The sequence below is a fragment of the Cryptomeria japonica genome, chromosome 6, assembly GCF_030272615.1.
Source record: "Cryptomeria japonica chromosome 6, Sugi_1.0, whole genome shotgun sequence".
In the NCBI taxonomy this organism is placed as follows: domain Eukaryota; kingdom Viridiplantae; phylum Streptophyta; class Pinopsida; order Cupressales; family Cupressaceae; genus Cryptomeria; species Cryptomeria japonica.
The window spans coordinates 190,640,906-190,660,279 of NC_081410.1; the positions used below are offsets into that span (position 1 = coordinate 190,640,906).

Genomic DNA, 19,374 nt, shown 5'->3' on the forward strand with positions numbered 1-19,374 from the left:
TTGATCAATTGCTGATATTAATAAATAAGATCTGAACATTGTTGTTGGGTTTTTCCTCCAAGAGGGAGGTTTTCCCAAGGTATATGTGTGTTGTGTGTATTTTGTCTCTATCTATGTTTTATGTTAATCTGGTCACTAAAATTAACAGTTAGCGCATGTGAATTATGGATTTAATTGTGTGAGATCTAAATCCAAAAATCACACATGCTATGGTTTCTTCTTGATTTGAGGACCATTTTCAAATTTGATGTCGCAAAATGCAAAAAATGACAAATCATCTCGAATTTCTCGCTTAAGAACTTTGTATTCAGCACAAAAGGCTGAAAAACCCTCTATGATCTCCATCACTCTCCTTCCAATGGAACTAATCTCTTTTGAAGGAATATGAGTTTGAAGGGATGGGATGAAGAATCAACTGTTCAGTTAACCCTTGATGTACTTCCTTTCAAGAAGGTCATTTTGAAGCTCCCAAAGCTTTCTGACCTTGCATGACTTGCATCATTATTGCAATTGCATCTTTGAGTGCTGGGCCATCTTACTCTGGCCTACATTCAAATTGATCACCACTTCAAACATCACTTCTTCCTTTGTCAATTTGTGTCTGTATCTATTTGCAATCTTGTGTATACACTTTTCACCAAAATGTGTCAGCCTTTGATCCCCTAGGTGGTAGGATCAAGGCCCTAATACCACTCTAATATCCCTGAATAGGAATACTATCTTCCTCTAGATGATTCAACACCACATAAAACCAATGTTTAAATCTTATTTCAAATCAAATCTACTACAACAAATAATATACATAACAGAAAATGCAAAAGTGAACAAACAACACAATAGTTTGCCAAACGGGTTAATACTCTTATTACAACGAGAATTACAATTACAAATAATTCAATTTGTCAAAACTTTCAAGAACTGCAACTATTATTATAAAATATATAGCAAATCTATAGCAAACAGAATTACAATTCTTAGATGCTAAGAGATCCACCTAAATCTCAAACAAACAGGCACTATAGAAGTCACCTATATAGCAAAACAGTTAAGCCCAAATACATTCCCTATATGAGACTATCGCAACTAGTTCAAGGATTTTTGTCCACAAATCAACTATACAAATTTGGGGGTTTTTATCCTCAAATCTCCAATTACAGATGAACAAGATGTCCAATCTATTCGAGTGAAATCAATGGATAAACAAGCATGTCTTCTCTTGAACCCTATCTTAATTAAATATGGCAGTTTTTTAATTCTTTTCCTTTCCCTCCAAAATACAAATGCACATAATCCTTGGCCAATAACATTATTAAAAATGGAAATTTGTTACCTAACACCCGCAACACCATAATCAAGATGCTCAATGTAAACACCTACACTTCCCTAAGTTACTTTCCCTAAGCCCACAGGAAATGAAAAATGGGCTTATGAGTCAATCTGAAATCTTATGGAAAAGGGGGACATGGCATAGGTTGCAAATTACCTAGCCAACTAAGCTACTGAGGGTAATCACATTGAAATGTTTTTGAGTGGGGTTCCATGCCTCTTGAAAAATCTTTTGTTTGCCATTCTACTTGGAATTCTTCTTAGTTGACCCTTTGTTGGTTCTATAGCCTAGTTTTCCTTCTTGACCAGCCACAATTTGTCCTCCTCTACAACATGGGAAATAACTAATAAGGGGATCCATGATCTCAAGGATCATAGTTGTCAATTGAGTTGTCTAGGCTCTTTTAGGGGGTGTAATAGGATAAAACACTCTTACAATTCTTCTCTTCCTGCTGTTTTTAAGGCTTTGGCCATTGGAAATCCTTGTGTTGTAAAATGTAACAAAATTTCTTTAATATAATTATTCTCTTTTTTGCCAAAAAAAAAGTACTATGGTAATTCTAATTATATTACTTTTGATACTTTATCCTTGTTGATCTTAATAGTAGAATTGATACCTTGAGTATTATGATAGTAGAATAATACCTTTGTTTATAGGATTTCATTAATTTATTTTATTTGTCATGCCCCTAAACCAGATCGCAACCCTAGTGATAGCAAACTGAGGGTATAATAACATAGAGGGCTGACTCGAAATCAAAATGAATAAAATCAGACTAATATGTGTCATGGCTAGCCTGTTTGGTGTTTAAACTAAATTAAATTTATATATTATTTCTAGGCCAACTCCCTTTTGAATAATGACAAAGGATGTGTATTTAAAAGGTAGAAAGGTACGATCTCATTATTTTAGCAGCAATCTCATTTTTTAATAAGGCAGCGATTAAGATCATACTTACCTTTGATAGGGTGGTGATTAGAAGAAACAAACAACAATTAACCATGGCCGACCTCCTTCTTAACTAAATCAAATATTTGTTGCTAAGGCCGACCCCAACCCCTAAAGAGATCGCCTCTCTTGGAGAAATCTCATCCTTTTGATGTGGTATAAAGGGAGATAAAATGTGGTAGGACCAAAGGAAACAGAATGTAAGATAATTCTATTTAGAGCACACAAAAAGGCAGAAAATAGGATATCTCAGTCCATTCTAAAAGCAGATTTGGAAAGGGGAGTATATGCCGAAATTGTGAAGGGCAATGTATGTATGAGCAGATTATTAAATAAGCTCAAAAGTTTATAAATATATATAATCTGTTTGCAACGGGCAATGAATCCAAGAAAGACAACAGCAATCAAGCATATAAATCGATCAGATCAGAGATTTATTATATATAGCAGACAATAGCAATCTTATTCCTTTTTTGGGTATGCAGCATGATAATTTTTTTATGCATAATTCCTCACATATTGATATAAGCAATAATATGTAGGCAGCGTAATAATATATTTGATACACAACCTCTCCTATATTGACTATAGGCAATAATGTGGAATATCTAGATTCCTAATCTGTTCATCAAATTGCTGCAATCAATCATGACAAGGTTAGTAAGGGAGTAAAAGGAGGAAGAACCGATATGAGATCCTCTTCTAAGTTAAACACCTCATGGTGGATTGCTAGCAGCCTGCCACATTAGGCCAAGGGGGGCAAGGGGTATCCCGCCCTTGGGCTTAGATGGGAAAGATACTCTAGGCACCCTATTAAGGTTTGGTTTTACCCTCCAACCTCTACCATAGTTGATTGTTGGAATGGATTTAAAGAAGTCTCAATCATACGAGGGTGAATAAGGCGGCACAAATAGGGAGGGCAGAGACAAGCTTCCCCACTAAGTACACCACCTCATGATGGATGGATAGCATATTGCCACATGGGGCCAAGAGGGATGGTATACTTGGTCTTGGTCTTAGTGTGAGGATTGCTTCCAGCATCCTATCATGTCTCGTCACCCAAGCCCTATTATGGTTGAATCCCAATAATGAATTATAGATATAATATTTCAATTAAGATGATTATGAATATATGTTCTTTAACCCTTGTAGAAATGATTAATTTTAAGAATTATATTTTCGATAATTGTCTAACATGATTGCAAGATCTCAACCAAGATCTATCTTGCTTAAACATTTTTTGGGGGTAAAGTTATATCTCTAACTATATTACATTTCTTGTTTTTATTGAATTTGTGGTTCTAGGGCAAAATTTAGGGTAAACCCAAAAGAGGACATTACATTATTATCTTTCATTGTTTATTATATTTTTTTACACTATTCGGTTTGCGAGTTTTGTTTTTATTTCTGCCCTTCAAACATGAGTTAATATTCTCTTTTCCCTCTTTCTTGTGTTTTACTTGTGCTTTTATATTGTTAGGTCTTTGCTTTATTTAGTTTTCTTTTTGTTTGGCACTATTTTTATTAGAGTGTTCCACATAAACGTGCCCCCCCCCCCCCTCAAACCCGCATTTTTGAGACGGGGACATTACCAGGACAAGGGGACGAGGACGTGGTGTTTCCCGTCATCCCACCACCACCACCGGTGCTCCCTCGAAGACGGGGAAACATCTCCAAGGACTCCTTGGAAGACGTCTCGGCGTCTCCAAGAATCCTTGGGAAACTCCTTGGGAGACTCCCGGGCGTTTCCAAGACTCCTTGGGAGACTTCTAGGTGTTTCCAAGACTCCTTGGGAGAATCCTAGGCATTTACTAGACTCCTTGGGAGACTCCCAAGCATCTCTTGAGGGGTTGGGAGACCTGCAAGAGTTTCCCGTTCGAACATGTCAAAAAGCAATTGAAATTTTTATTTTTTTTTAATTTTGAGCGATTTTTGGGGGTTGGCGAGTAACCCTAATATGGCCTGGGCCCCACCCCTTCCCCCAATGCAATACAAAACCACTAAAAACTTAGAAATTTTCGTATTTAGATTCAGTATTTCAAATTTTGCTAATTTATAATTTTACTAATTTCCTATAGTTTAATTTGAAATGTAATTCTTATACTGTTATACATCTTTTCACAACTAGTTTTTCAAGTACTATAAGTATATGTATAACTATATCAGCACCACCACCCCACCACCCCCCCTGCCGCCATCCCCCCATCGTCCCCAAACTTAGGCCCTTTGTCCCCCCATCCCTGAAACCCATCCCCACGTCCCCCTGTTCCCAACGGCCGTGGAACACTGATTTATTATTGGTTTTGTACATGTTTACTTTTCATAATCTAATCCTCTCTTTCTTTCTCATTTCACATTCCTTTATCTCCTACAACTGATCTCCATCTATTTTTTGAGCAAGATCTGCATTTCTATGATTTCCTTCCCCTTCCTAATGATGGATCATGGAGTATGATTAGAAACATAGATGGCACACTCTCAGAGTACTTGGCGAGTTTCAAAAACTTGCCGAGTTTTTGAGCTCTGCGAGTTTTTATGACTTTAACTCGCAACAAAAACTCGCCAAGTTTTTGCAAAAAACTCGCCGAGTATGGACATAGATTTACAATCTGTCATTCCAAATCTCTTCAAAGTATTGATGGTGTATTTTCCTTGACTTAGGATAATCCCATTGGGCCTCTGCCACACCTCCAACCCTAGAAAGAAGTGCATAAGTCCGAAGTCCTTCATCTCAAATTCGAAAGTCAACTCCTTCTTACATCTATCAATGAGATGATCTTCTCCAGTAACAAATAGGTCATCAACATAAAGTACCAAGATCAACATATCACCATTGAATACCTTGAAGTAAAGGTTTGGATCAGCATCATTCTTGCAGAAACCCAAACCCACTAAGTATCTGTCAATTCTTTCATACCAAGTCCGAGGAGCTTGTTTAAGACCATATAGGGCTTTCTTCAATTTACACACATGAGACTCTTTCCCATGAATCAAGAACCCCTCAGGTTGCTCGATGTAGACTTCTTCAATCACGTCATTGAGATAAGCAATCTTCACATCCATTTGATGCAACTTCCATCCCTTAGTTGTTGCAATAGCAATGATGGTTCTAATGGAAGTATAGCGAGCAACAAGGGCAAATGTTTCTTCGTAGTCTATTCCCTCTTGTTGAGAGAAGCCACGAGCTACAAATCTAACCTTGTACTTTTCAATGCTGCCATCAACTGTATGTTTTATCTTGTACAACCACTTGGAAGATACAACAGACTTCCCTTTTGGTCTAGGCACAATATCCTACACATTGTTCTTGAGAATGGATTGATACTCCTCATCCATTGCATCTTTCCAAACTTGTTTTGCGGCTTCCTCTACACTAGAAGGTTCAAACTCAATAAGATTACACATTAATGCAACATAACCAGAAAATCTTTGTGGTCTTTTGCTTTCTCTAAATGTTCCTCTAGGAGCGGCAAATTGTTCTGCTTCCTACATAGTGTTTCGCGCCCAAAGAGGTCTCTTTCAAGACACAACAATATATCTGGGCCCATCAGTGGGATCCAAGGGTTCAATTGGATCATTACTCATATCAGGTTTTGTAGTCTCCCTTGGAATCTCAGGAGCATGATCAACATCCATGTCTTGAGGAGTCTCATCATCTATCTCCATGCATGAGCCCTTTGATTTCCTAAATGCAACATCTTCCTCAAATGTGACGTCCCTGCTAACCTCTATTTGCTTATGTCCAGGAATGTAAATACGGTAGGCTTTGGAGGTTTCACTGTAGCTTACAAATATTCCTCTCTTGCCAGAAGGCTCCAACTTGGTTCTCTTGTCCTTGGGAATATGAACATACACAGGACAACCAAATATTCTCAGGTGGCTGATATCAGACTTGATACCTGAGAAGGCTTCTTCAGGAGTCATATTTTGTAATATCCAATGGAGATATCTATTCTGAACATACATTGCTGATCTAGAGGCTTCTGCCCATAGAAAATCTGAAGGTCTTGATCATGAATCATAGCTTTTGTAGCTTCAACTATAGATTTGTTCTTCCTTTCAGTAACCCCATTTTGTTGGTGATTTTAAGGAACACAAAACTCCCTCTTGATCCCTGCCTCAATACAGAAATCACGAAAGCTACCTGAGGTGTACTCACCTCCATTATCAGACCTTAAAATTTTAATTTTCTTTCCAGATAATTTTTCTACAAGAGCTTTAAACTCTTTAAACCTACCTAGGACTTCATCAGACTCTTTAGACCTTAAGAAATAAATCCAAGTCTTCCTAGAGTAGTCATCTATAAAAGTTGCATAATACAAACATCCAATTAGGGATGGAATTAACATTGGACCACATAAATCTAAATGTACAAGATCTAGTATTTCTTTAGACCTACTTTCACTGCTATGAAAAGGACTTTTAATATTTTTACCCATAGCACAACCTTTACAAGTACCATCATTTACAAGAATAAGTTTAGGAATATCTTTTACCATCTTCTCCAAAGATGGAAGAGCCCTGAAGTGAAGATGTCCAAGTCTTCTGTGCCAGAGTGTGCTGGAACTGGAAGAATCATGAATAAGAGCTTGAACTGGGAGAGTGGAGAGTTTGTATAAACTCTCATGTCGATTTCCGATCACACGAGCAATCTTGATGCTGGAGTTCTTAGGCCAAGCAAGAACTCTTCCTTCAGAAAATGCAATTTGATATCCCTTATCCTCCAAGGCTGAAATAGACACAAGGTTCCTCTTGATCCCTAGTACGAACAATACATCACTTAGGTGTAGAGAAACTCCAGATTCAAGTTTTAGAGATGTAGCACCAACTCCTCTTACAGCATAGCGAGCATCATCCCCAATAATGACTTGAAGATGTGACTAGATCAGAAAGGTGCTCCCGATGACCGGTGATATGTCGAGAGGCTCCACTATCAATTAACCATGTATCACTGTTTGTAGGAACATTGCTTGATAATGCTGATATGAAAAGAAAACCATTGGAGTTATCTTCATTCTCCTTTTGAGATGAGACTTCATTGATGTTTGCTCCTTGATGATTAGGTCTTGTCAAACAATCCTTTGCAAAGTGACCAAACTTGTCACACCTAAAACACTAGATGCGAGAAAGATCTTTCTTCCTCTTCCTAGAATCAGGTGCAGAATCTGATTTGAAATCTCTATTCTTTTTGAAGTTGCCCTTCTTCCAATATTTTCATTTCTTGGTAGATTGAGTGGCAAGAACATGTGTATCTTCATTTTGAGAACTCTTGACAATTCCTCTGGCAGTCAATCTTGATTCTTCTTGAATACAATCTGCACGGAGTCGATCAAATTTAGGTAATTTTGACCTTCCACTTATGCTTTGGATAAATGGCTCCCATGAATAAGGCAGACCATTCAAGGCTAGCATAACAAGGCCTTTATTTATCACTTGATCCCCAATTGCGCATAGTTGATCTCTCAATTCTGAAATTTTCATGAAGTAGGTGATGACTGAATCTCCTTTTGCCATCTTCACTTGGTGGAGTTGTTGTCTCAAGGCAAGAGCCCTACTTACGTTGTTAATCTCATATAAACCCTCCAAGGTCTTGAACATATCACTTGTAGTTATCATCTTGGAGATGAGAGGCACCAAGTGATCCCTCATGGAGTCGATTAATATCTTCTTTGTCTTGATTGCATTCTTCTTGAATTGCAGTTTCTCCTCATGATCTTCAGGTTCGGATAAATCCTTCTCCTCTATGAATTGAAGAAGATCATTTTCTTCAAGTGCAATAAGCACTCTAAACTTTCATGAGGTGAAGTTAGATGCGCCTTCAAGCCTATCTTCGACTTTAAGACCGTTCACCATTTTCGAGACTTAGAGGTACTGCTCGACGGGGAAAGAGAGGAGAGAATACTTAGAAGTTGTAGAGAATCTGATCACAATCTTCTTTCACCGTGGCTCTGATACCATGTTTAATTTTATGATCAGATTTAGATGGAGATAATTTAAACACAATTGCTCAGAAATTTACCCTAGGAAAACCTTCCTCTTGAAGGTGAAAAACCTAGCAACAAAGCGTATCTTTATTCTTTCAATAAGACAAGTGCCTTTACAAGAAATTACTTCACACTTTGAAGCTAAGTGATGGTACAAGTTCACCCTAGACAAAAATAATAAATCCAAACTGATTGATCTGACTTTTATCTTATTCGATCTACCTTGAAGATGAGAGTATACTGTTGAGGGATGAAGATGATCTGCTGAAGAAGACTTTCACACAAGATACGATGTGTGGAATGAATTCAAACTGCTTCAAAATAACTTTGAACTGCAAGTAGGGAGAACACAATCTGCTTGAATGTTTTAATCGATGCCTTCAAAGAGAGAGAGGATTGAACTATATATATACCCATTCATGAATGATGCCAATCAACACGATTCCTCCAAGGGTCGGCTATCATGTCTCTTCATTGGAGATTAGTTATACTTCAATCAACACGTTTTTAAGTTAAACATAGGTCACGTCTTATAATCCAATGAGTGATTGATTACACTTAATCATTTTTATAACCACAAATATCGGCGAGGGCATAAGACGATGCAAATATAAATTGATCCACAAAATGTCTAAGGCCGAAATTGGATTTGCACAGTCAGTTTAGGGAAGAATCTGACCGACGTTATAAACATTAACAGATGCCAACTATGAGAAGCCTCGCACGAATCTCCTGTAGTAGCAACACAAACCCAAGAAGCCTCTCAACTCTGAAATGTTTTTCGAAGGCGGCCAATCTAATATTACCAATATTTTCTCCTGGTGTACCTTAACACCCTCAGCCCCAATCACATGTCCTAGATAAAGAATCTTAATCATCCCGAACTCAAACTTGTAGGCCTTCGCATATAGTGATTGTGTCTCCATGATACCCAAGACAACATCCAAATGCTGCAAATGATTACTCCATGTCTTGCTATATATCAAGATATCGTCAAAGAAAACCAAAACAAACTTCCGCAATTGATCACGAAATGTGTGGTTCATGCAAGACTGAAACGTTGTTAGTGTGTTTGTGAGTCCAAATGGCATGACAAGGAACTCGAAGTGTCCGTAGTGACAACGGATGGCAATCTAATGTATGTCTTCTTCCAAGACACTGGTATGGTGATAGCCTGAACAAAGATTAATTTTAGAAAAGTACATGGCCCTGTGTAACTCATCAAGAAGCTCATCAATCCTGGGAATGGGGTACTTGTTCTTTATGGTCTTCTTGTTCAGGGCTCTACAATCTATGCACATATGCAAAGTGTCATCCTTCTTTTTAACCAATACAACTGAAGAAGCGAAGGAGTTGGAGATAGAACGTATGTGACCCATTTCAAAAGTTCCTTAATTGTTTTTTCAATTTCCTCCTTGAAATGGTGTGGGTGTCTATAGGGCGTAGTGATAACTGGCTTGGTGCCCTTCTCAAGCTCAATGACATGTTCAAACCCATGATCAGGTGAACGACCAGGAGGAATATCTCCAAACGCTACACTATGCTTATCCAACACTGACTGGATATCAATATGATATTGTGGTTCACTGTTGGGGGAAGTTTTGTTGGATACAAAACACTGGGCTGCCCACCCCACATCATTGTGTTGAAATAAAGCCTCCATCCTTCTTGTTGAAACCACTCATGGACCTCCATTTGCCATAGCTTTAAGCACCATCTTCTTACCATCAACCATAAATTTGAGCTGCATTTTCTTAAACTCTTGTACATATTGCTCAAGTGACTCTAGCCACTCAAGTCCCAAGATGGCATTCACATTGTTGAGCCCAAGCACATAAAAGTCACCTATTAAGGTGCAATCTCCAATCTGAATGCTCAGTTGGGGAACCACTCGAGTGCAACTCAACAAAAATCCATCAGCAACTATGACACTGAATCTTGAAAACTTCTCAACCTAAAGCCCACATTTCATTACTAGTCCCTCATCAATAAAATTATGCATGGCCCCACTATCTACAAAACATACCATCCATTGTCCCTTATGGACACCTTTCAGTCGGAAAGGACGGCTCCAAGGAACTCTAGATAAAGTAGCAATGTGTGAGATCTCTTTGGCTGTAATATCCTCCAATTCTATCTGTTGGGGCTGATTCCCCTGTGCATCATCCTCATCTGTAGTAACCTCCTACTCATCCTGGTTTTCATCATCAGATGTAACTTCAATCAAATGTGCTTTGCCTTTACCAAGGCAACGGTGACCAAGCTCCCATGGCTCCTTGCAAGAGAAGCATAGCTTCTTTCTTCTTAATTCATTCCTAGACTTTTGATCAACCTTGGAAGGTGTGTTCTTTTGCTGATTGAAACCTTTTTATTCAGATTTCCATGGGCTGAAACCTTTAACCTGTGGCTGATAAAGGGTGTGACCTCAAGGTCAAGAGATAACCCGATGGCATCATCAAGTGTATTAGGCCAACAAGTCTTGACTAATCCTTTCAGTCTGTCACTTAAGCCTTCTACAAATAGCATAGTGACTCTCTTTTGTGACGAATCAGAAATCATGATTGAAATCTTCTGGAACTCATTAATGTATGTCTCCACGTGTCCCACCTGCTTGAGCTGAGCCAACTCCCTGTAATAGACCTCTACATCTTCATGTCAAAGCGAGTAATCAGCTTGTTAACAAATTCTTCATAGGAGTGTATCATGGCATGATCTTGGGATACTAATCCATAGTGCCACTAGTCATACGCTACTCCCTCCAAGTGCATGGTAGCAAATTGTATTGCCTTATCTTCTTCCATGGGCTTGAGTGCTAAAAATGTGTCTAATTTATGTACCCATGACCTGGCTGTTATCTGCCCACTTCCATCAAAGGTTGGTAGAGTAACTTTATTTAATGCATCCTTATATTCCACAAGTTGAGGACCTTGCCTGGCTTGCCCTCTAGGCCTCTGTCTTGCCTTTTCAGATGGTACCTAGCCTTGTCCTTTTGCTGATTGATTAACTGATTTAGGTTTATTAATTGTCTTACATCGGATGGAAGAGCTCTGTATTCATCATAGGCCACCATAACATCATCAATGATGTTTGTCTCCTCTTCCTCCACCTCCGGAATTGAGTCTTATTCAGTTTGCCTTGGCAAAAATATAGGGCGAAGTGGTCGATCAGATCATGTACTTGCTGTCCTAACAACATAAGAAATTGTTCTATCTTGATTTCCTCGTCCAGCACCACTTCTGCTGTGAGCATCACTTGATCTTCTCGATCTCACATGGTCCACTCTCAATTGACCCATGGCTGTAACCATACGATCCTGAAATTGCTGTAGCATCTGTTGTTGCTGTTGGGCAAAGGTGGTCAAGAAATCGTTAAGCTGATTATTCATATCCCTTGGTGGGCTTTCCACTCTCCTCTCACCCATTTCTTCAACAATGGGATTACCCTCAAATTCTTCAACTTGCTGTCCTGACCTGCTTCTTGTGTAATACCTGTGTGATCCTGATTCTCTAGAGTGCATAGAACCAATTCAAACTGACATGCAATTGATTAAAAGTAACATGCAACCATAAATTCTGACATGCAAATGCTTTAATCACCCCCAAATTGACATGCACAGGGATTACCACACAGGCTGGCAGGAATGGTGGCTCCAATACCACTGAAATATTCTTTCTCGGTACTCAAAAGAAATTCATAAGTTCTTTTTAACAATTGGAAGCTTATATTGTTTGTAAAAATGATCATTAAATGCATGCTTCAACCATAATAAATTTGCAATGAAGTGTGAACAGAAAACTTAAATAAACTCTGATTACTTGCAGTAAATAAAGGAAAGGAATTGATTATAGACTTGTTTATCGCTACCCAAAACTTAACATTTTCTGTGCTGATCGTATTAAATTATTAATGCATGCAAGCTGCGGTTTCCTTATCACAGATTGAAATTCCTCTACATGTAATGACCGCAGCTCCTTGAGTGTTCACTGTGAGATTATTGTTGAATCGAACAGGAAAAGCAAGCAATATGGTTGCAGACCGATCTGTATAATGCCCTCCTATAGCAGAAAGAAATCATTATCGCCTCCATTTGCAGATTTTGGTGCCATCAATGCTATGCGATTGATTGAAGAGATCACAGGAAGCTTGGGGTTTCATCCAAGCATGAGAATTTCAGGGGTTGTGTCCTGAAAAAGCTGGTCGATTCTTTGCAAAGAAAGAAAAATACAATAACAAGAATGATAGATTGAATGAATCCTCAAAACCCCAATCAATCCTTTTATGAAAAATCCTTCAGCCCAAAAAGCTTTGATTTCCTTCTCCAATACTTATATTAAATGATGTTTGTCTCTTATTAAATGAACCGCACCATGGAGTATGGCCTAGGAAGACTTAAGTGGCCTCATTTAATGATTGCCAATGAATAATTAAATTCATATTAACACAACTATAGCTTTTTGGCCCATAAGTTTAATAATCACCTTATCCCCTTTATTAACTTAATGCTTTAGCCTATGAGGAGAACAAGTAGTAGGCTAGCTTTAATATTTATTTATTTATTGACGTGCTAGGCGGGAAGGAACATTACAAGTTCTATGTTTAGTTGATGGGAATAAAATGTTGATGGGTTAAATCTATGGAGCTAGGTAAGGCCATATTGCATTATTATGGTGGAAACGAAAGAAAATGATTTGACTAATTATTGATCACAAATTGACCAACCAACTCGATACCACTTAAACCCCCTTTTTTCTTCTCTGGTTATTTGAAGACTAACCAAGAGGTTATCTTGGGCTCGCCACATGAATGGAGAGGACGACAAAGGACGAAAACCTTAGAGACCAAATTCTAGATGAGGTGTAGGCCTACAAGCCTGCAAAGGGAAGACTCTTTTCGTTATGTCTATACATTTGAAGGAGGGTAATCCAATACCCAAGTGAACAAAATAGTTGAGTCCTTTAAATCGCATTTATTTGAAAAATGCAATTTTAGCTTAATATTACAATTTTTTACTTCATGCTCTTAATGTTTTAAATGTCTTATTTGTGGTGGAAAGGTTATGGTGCTCAAACACCAATTCTTAGAAGGCTAGCCATCTATGGTTTGTGCTGTCTCATTAGCACTTTAGGGTGTGAAAGCAATTTAAGTATGTTTGAGAGAATTTACACAAAGCATAAGGATTTGCTGTGGAAAGATTATGGTGCTCAAACACCAATTCTTGAAAGAGTATCCCTCTATTGTTTGTGCTGGCCCCGTAGCACTTTAGGGTGTGAAAGCAATTTAATTATGTTTGAGAGCATTTACACAAAGCATAAGGAACAAGCTAGACCAAGAGAACTTCAATGACCTTGTCTTTGTCCAACACAACCTTGGTCTTCCCAGAATCCCACCAACCAAGTGGAAAGGAAGCAGTCTCATGATGCCATTGACTTGGTTGGCATCAATCCATATTCAGATTGGATTGTCAAGGTTGCGGATGTCATGTTCACTAATGAAGATCTTACTGAATTGGAGAGAGAAGTAACAGCAGCAGCAGAAGCTGAAGCACTAGGAGATAACATACTTAATGGTTCTTTTCACCCGTGAGGAGAAGGATTAAGATTTACCTTCCAATTCAAGGCTTAAAAATAGGAGGGGGGAGAAGAAGTAGTACAATATTTGAAATTACGAATTTTGAGCCTTTGGGGGATAATGACATATATATAATCATTGATTCGTGACAAATTAATAATCAAAATAGAATTGTGTTCTCCAAATTTATTCTTTAATAAATTTATGTTTCCCATGCATTATCAATTTAAGAATTTATGTTTCCCATGGCGAATCCGAATCCGGTACGTATCATTAGAGAGAGCATTTAAGAATGATGCTAGAGAGATTGCAGATCAATCCGTTGGAAGATGTCTATATGCAAACGGTTTGTCATTTAATGTGGTACGATCACCATATTGGCAGGATATGTTGAAAAAGGTAAATGAGGCTCCACAAGGGTACACAGGGCCAGGTTATGAGAAGGTGCGTAGCACCTTACTAGCAAAGGAGGTAAAAAACATAGACAATGCATTGGCTCCCATTAGAAATTCATGGAAACAAACAGGGGTGTCCATCATTTCAGATGGATGGAAGGATACCAAAAATCGGCCATTAATTAATGTAATTGCAGTGTGCCCTAAAGGGGCAATGTTTCTGAAAGCTGTGGATTGTGAGGGACAGGTGAAGGATGCACAATTTATTGCTAACATCCTTATACAATGCATTCAGGATGTGGGACCTCAAAATGTTGTCCAAGTAATAACGGACAATGCAAAGAATTGTAGAGCTGCAGGTATGTTGATTGAGACACGGTTTGAACACATATTTTGGACACCTTGTGCTGTCCACTCTCTCAACCTCATGCTACAAAAGATAGGCAGGAAAATAGATTGGATCAAACAAATTTATGTTGAGGCTGAAGAGATCCAAATGTTCATCACAAACCATAACATGTCACAGGCCATTTTCAGATCATTTTCACAGTTGGAGTTGCTAAAGGTAATTGAAACACTTCAATTTTTAAAATCTACATTTCACTTTGATGGTTACTTAATTTTTATTTTTTTATCATGTCTTCTTTGTATTCTAATTTTTATTTTTAATTTTTGAATAGGTTGCCGAGACCCGATTTGCATCCAACACAATCGTCTTGAGGCGACTTGTGAAGGTGCGACAGCCACTTGCTAGCATGGTAATTAGTCAAAGTTGGTCCCTATGGAGGCAATCCAATACTGAAAGGGCAGCAAATGTAAAGCGCATGATCCTAGATGACATTTGGTGGGATCGAGTGGAATATCTTTTGAGTTTCACTGAGCCCATCATGAGTATGATCCGTTATACTGACATGGATCACCCATGTTTGGGAGAGGTATATGATGGCATTGACTCGATGATTGAGAAAATGAAAGCCATCATCAATGCAAAAGAGCAAGATCCCGAAGAAACTTTCTTCAAAGAGGTTCAATCAATTTGTGTTGAGCGGTGGAACAAAATGACCACCCCACTACATCTTCTTGCATTTGCATTGACTCCCAAATTTTATAGTGATGAAATGCTTGCTAAGCCATCAAGGGTACCACCATATAGAGATTCAAAAGTCAGTGAAGGGTGTAGGACAGCACTTACTAAACTCTTCCCAGATTCTGAAATGGAGGATTTAATGACAAGTGAGTTTGCTGATTTTGTAGCCTCCAATGGTCAAAGTGTTTCCGCTCTCCATGACAAGTATAAAAAGGATTCTCATGCTTGGTGGTACCTCAATGGCCATACATCACCAAACCTTCAAACTCTTGCAATCAAAGTTTTATCGCAAGTAAGTTTCTTAATTTTTATTGCTCTCTAAATTTAGATTTTTTACTATTTTATAATTGTCACCCTCTCACTTTGTGTCAATTATTCAATAGGTTGCTAGTTCCTCTTCATCTGAGAGAAATTGGAGCACATACTCCTTTATCCACTCAGTGAAACGCAACCGACTGGCAGCAAGTAAGGCAGAAGAGCTCGTTTATGTGCATTCAAACTTGCGCCTTCTTACTCATAAACAAAATGAGTATAAGGATGGGAGCACAAAGTTTTGGGATGTAGATCCAGAGCGAACTGATTTGGATTTTTCAGCTGCCACACAATCTTTACTTTCTGGGGAGTCTGATAGCCAATGTGCTGCTAGTGCAAGTGGCAGTGAGGCTGCATGTGGTTCCAGTACTCTACCTACATCATCTAATGTCAATGATGATGTTGATCTTGATCTTCCTAGTGACCCATATGATGCTATTGCTGATTATTAGTTGTGTTATTTTATTGTTGAACGGTTGAGCCAGTGAACAATGAATTCGATATCTATCATAACATTCAAAGTTTGTAATTTTGTTATAGACTTATAGTTATATCAATATGAATCATATATGATAGTTCCAAGTTTTGTTTAGCATATGGATGATATGTGGGATTCTAAATTTAATTTTTGTTTCTACTTATTAGAGTGTATATATGTATATATTTATGATTTTTACATTTTTTTGTACGGACGTACCCGGACGTACCCAGGCCCCCCCCCCAAAAAAATGCCGTACCAGCGTACCGTACCCACGTACCCGTACCCGTACCTGTACCCGTACCGGCAACTTAGCTTTTTATACATAGTTGTTAAATTTATTTTATTTGCCAAGTCTCAGTCCGAGATAAAATTTCAGTACGGCTTTCGAACTATTCTCTAACTATGAGTAAGCACTTACGCTCTCCTTAATGGTCAAACCGAACAATTTCATTTTTTTCTAAAAGAGCTAAGAGATTACATAAAAAATTTACGTACAGGAATGGGAAGAATGAAATTTTGCGCTACATGTAAGTTTTCTAAAAATCTACTCCAAATGGATTTGTAAATGTAACACAACACCACTTTCCAAAACACAGTGGTAAATTTTTTTCATTTACATTATGCTGGAAGTTTAATGCTTATACTGGATACCGGCACAGGGCAACCTACTCCTCCAAACGGATTTATAAATCCAAGACAGTTCCAATTTCTTACAAACAGATATTTTTCATTTCCATAATTTAACATTGAGACGTATTCATTTTCATTCGCAAAACTAGGGGAAGATTTAATTAAACTTAATAATAAATCGTCTACCTTCCAGAAGGAATTAGAATCGCTATGAATTGGGTTTCTCCAGTTCATAATTTGCATTAAAATGCAGTTTCAGTTTTGTAGTCCAATCTACCATTATTGTCCAGTGGGCATTGATAAAATCATTTCAAATTCAGATTTATGACAAAAGCTTAGGTAATGTTTCTAGAAAGTTTTTAAATGGACTTACCTAGCTTTCAATATTTTGGAGAAAATCAGCCAATTGGGAGATTTATGAAAAATATATAAACTTCCCTGCATCTCACCCTAAAATTAACAGCAGTGAAACCAAAAAGGAGCTGCCATCCTAATCATTAAGTCCTAGAACCTATGCAAAATAACTCCGAAAGCAAGACAATGCAAAAAACAAACATGAGCTTAAGTCAATAAAAAGAAGAACCTAGGATCAAATGCGCTATTGAAATTGAAATTGGGTCAAATAATGCGATCCATTGACTTGCCAAATTAATTGAATATAGCAAAATCAAAAAGCAAATAACCAAATATAAATTGTGTTATCTTACCTCAAGAATGAAGTGTACAGCTGCGGTATGATTATTCAAAGCAGCCCACTGCAGAGCATAATAACCGTTGCCATCAGGCTTTGCTACAGAGCAACCCTCCTCTAACAACAACCTCTTTAAAGTCTCCACATCGCCATATGTAGCTGCGGCATACACATTATTTTTCAGCTGTTCTTCGTGTCCCAAATTGTTTTGGGTTTCTGGGGCAAGCTCGATCTCTGAAGAAGCCATTTCAGGTCTATACTCCCAAACACTCCGGGGTTTCGTACTTACACTCTCTTCAACTGAAAAGACAATATATACATCTATATATACATGTTTAGAGATTGATTAGAAAATGACTTCTGAAACCTTTGTCTTTTCAAAAAAGAGGCGAGAGAAAACTGAAGCAGGCGCCCCTGCTTCTAATTTATATGCTTCGCATTTCTAGTATGATCGATGTGAAAATAGAATTTTTGTGTTCGAACATAATCTGTTAGGTGAACGAGGTAGATGTTTTTTGCTACTCCAAGTTTGAGGTGAGAAAATACGGTTAGAGTTGTCTACATAGAAACGGTGTTTGGTACCAGTTAAAGTTTGTTCAATGTATTTAGTGTTGTGTAGTGTAAAAATTGTGTTTTGTCATTACGTCACAGATTTATAGCTCAATAGATCAAATTAAGGGTAGAAGTCTCAATTTTTTAACACCATGAAGTTAATATTATATTTTAATTATAAAATAATAATAATAAACAAATTTAATAAATGAATATGTCTCAATAATTTTTAGAATATGTTTGTTATTTCTTTTGGATTCAAGTGTGTAGATTTTTATGCTCTAACGTTTCGGATCAAATATATAAATATTAATATTTTGGGGGGTGTTTTGTTTGAATAAGAAAAGTTTCAATTGCAACTAAAAGGAAAGTGTGTTAAGTAGTAAAAAGGAGTGATGTAAGAAGAGAATTTGGAGTAATTTGGAAAGCATCAACTTTGAAGTTGTGAAGAGGAAAGAGAATTAAAGAAGAAGAAATTGATGAAAAGACAAATATTAAAACAAATGCGTTAAAGTATGTAGGCAAATCTTTAAAAAAGTGGGTGGCATGGCATCATGTCCCCAAATAGATCAACAAAGTAAGAAACAAAGCAAGTAGACACGGTTCCAAAACGAGAAAAACCCACAACCCAAAGCAATCTACATCTCCCAAAAGAAAACAATTGTCAAGTTAACAATTTAGCATAATTATATTAAAAATTGTAAGAAAAATCCTAGAAAAAGGAGGACAGTCTTAACTATCAAGATTAGTCCATCCACCACCTATTGGAGCAATTTCTTCCTCCTCCTACACATGAACCTAGTCAAATCGAGACAAAAAATAGCCAATCAAAATCAAGGGAATCCATCCACCACCTACAAATCTATGGAGCAATTTATTCCTCCTTCTACACATGAACCTAGTCAAATCAAGACAAAAAATAGCCAACCAAAATCAAGGGAATCTTCTCTAATCAAGAAAGAGTCTAATAAAGACAAATATTTGAAACTAAACTTACACTTGGATATATATATATAGCCAATCATTGCATAGAATTAAATTTTTTGAACAAAAATCTCTAGTGTATGTCTAATTTTTTTGTTTTCAATGATTGTAAAAATGTCATTATTCTTTATATCTATTGGTTGATATTGGAAACTAGCAAATTCAATTTATTTATTCTTTTCATATTCTTATGCATTTAATTCATTGAATCAAATGTCAACAATAATAAATTCTTGAATGACATTACCACTATTATATACATCATACAATTTGAGATTATTGTATACTCTACTAAAAGCATATATAATGCCAACAAACTTGAAAGATATTGTTATATATTCTATTAAATGTGAATATGATTGAAATGAACTTAGAACTATATGCGTTTCAATGGTGCATTATTTTTGTCTTTGTA

The 19,374-nt window shown here is 37.3% G+C and overlaps 1 protein-coding gene across 1 annotated transcript in view; it reads right to left on the reverse strand.

Moving 5' to 3' along the window:
* Positions 1 to 17,978, reverse strand: part of LOC131077633 (protein S-acyltransferase 24) — a 179,762-nt gene extending 161,784 nt beyond the window's left edge. The window contains exon 1 of the mRNA XM_058015177.2: positions 17,440 to 17,978. Coding sequence (XP_057871160.2) covers positions 17,440 to 17,670 — 231 coding nt within the window. The 5' untranslated portion in view covers positions 17,671 to 17,978. The remainder of the gene's footprint in view (positions 1 to 17,439) is intronic.
* Between the last annotated feature and the right edge of the window lie 1,396 nt (positions 17,979 to 19,374).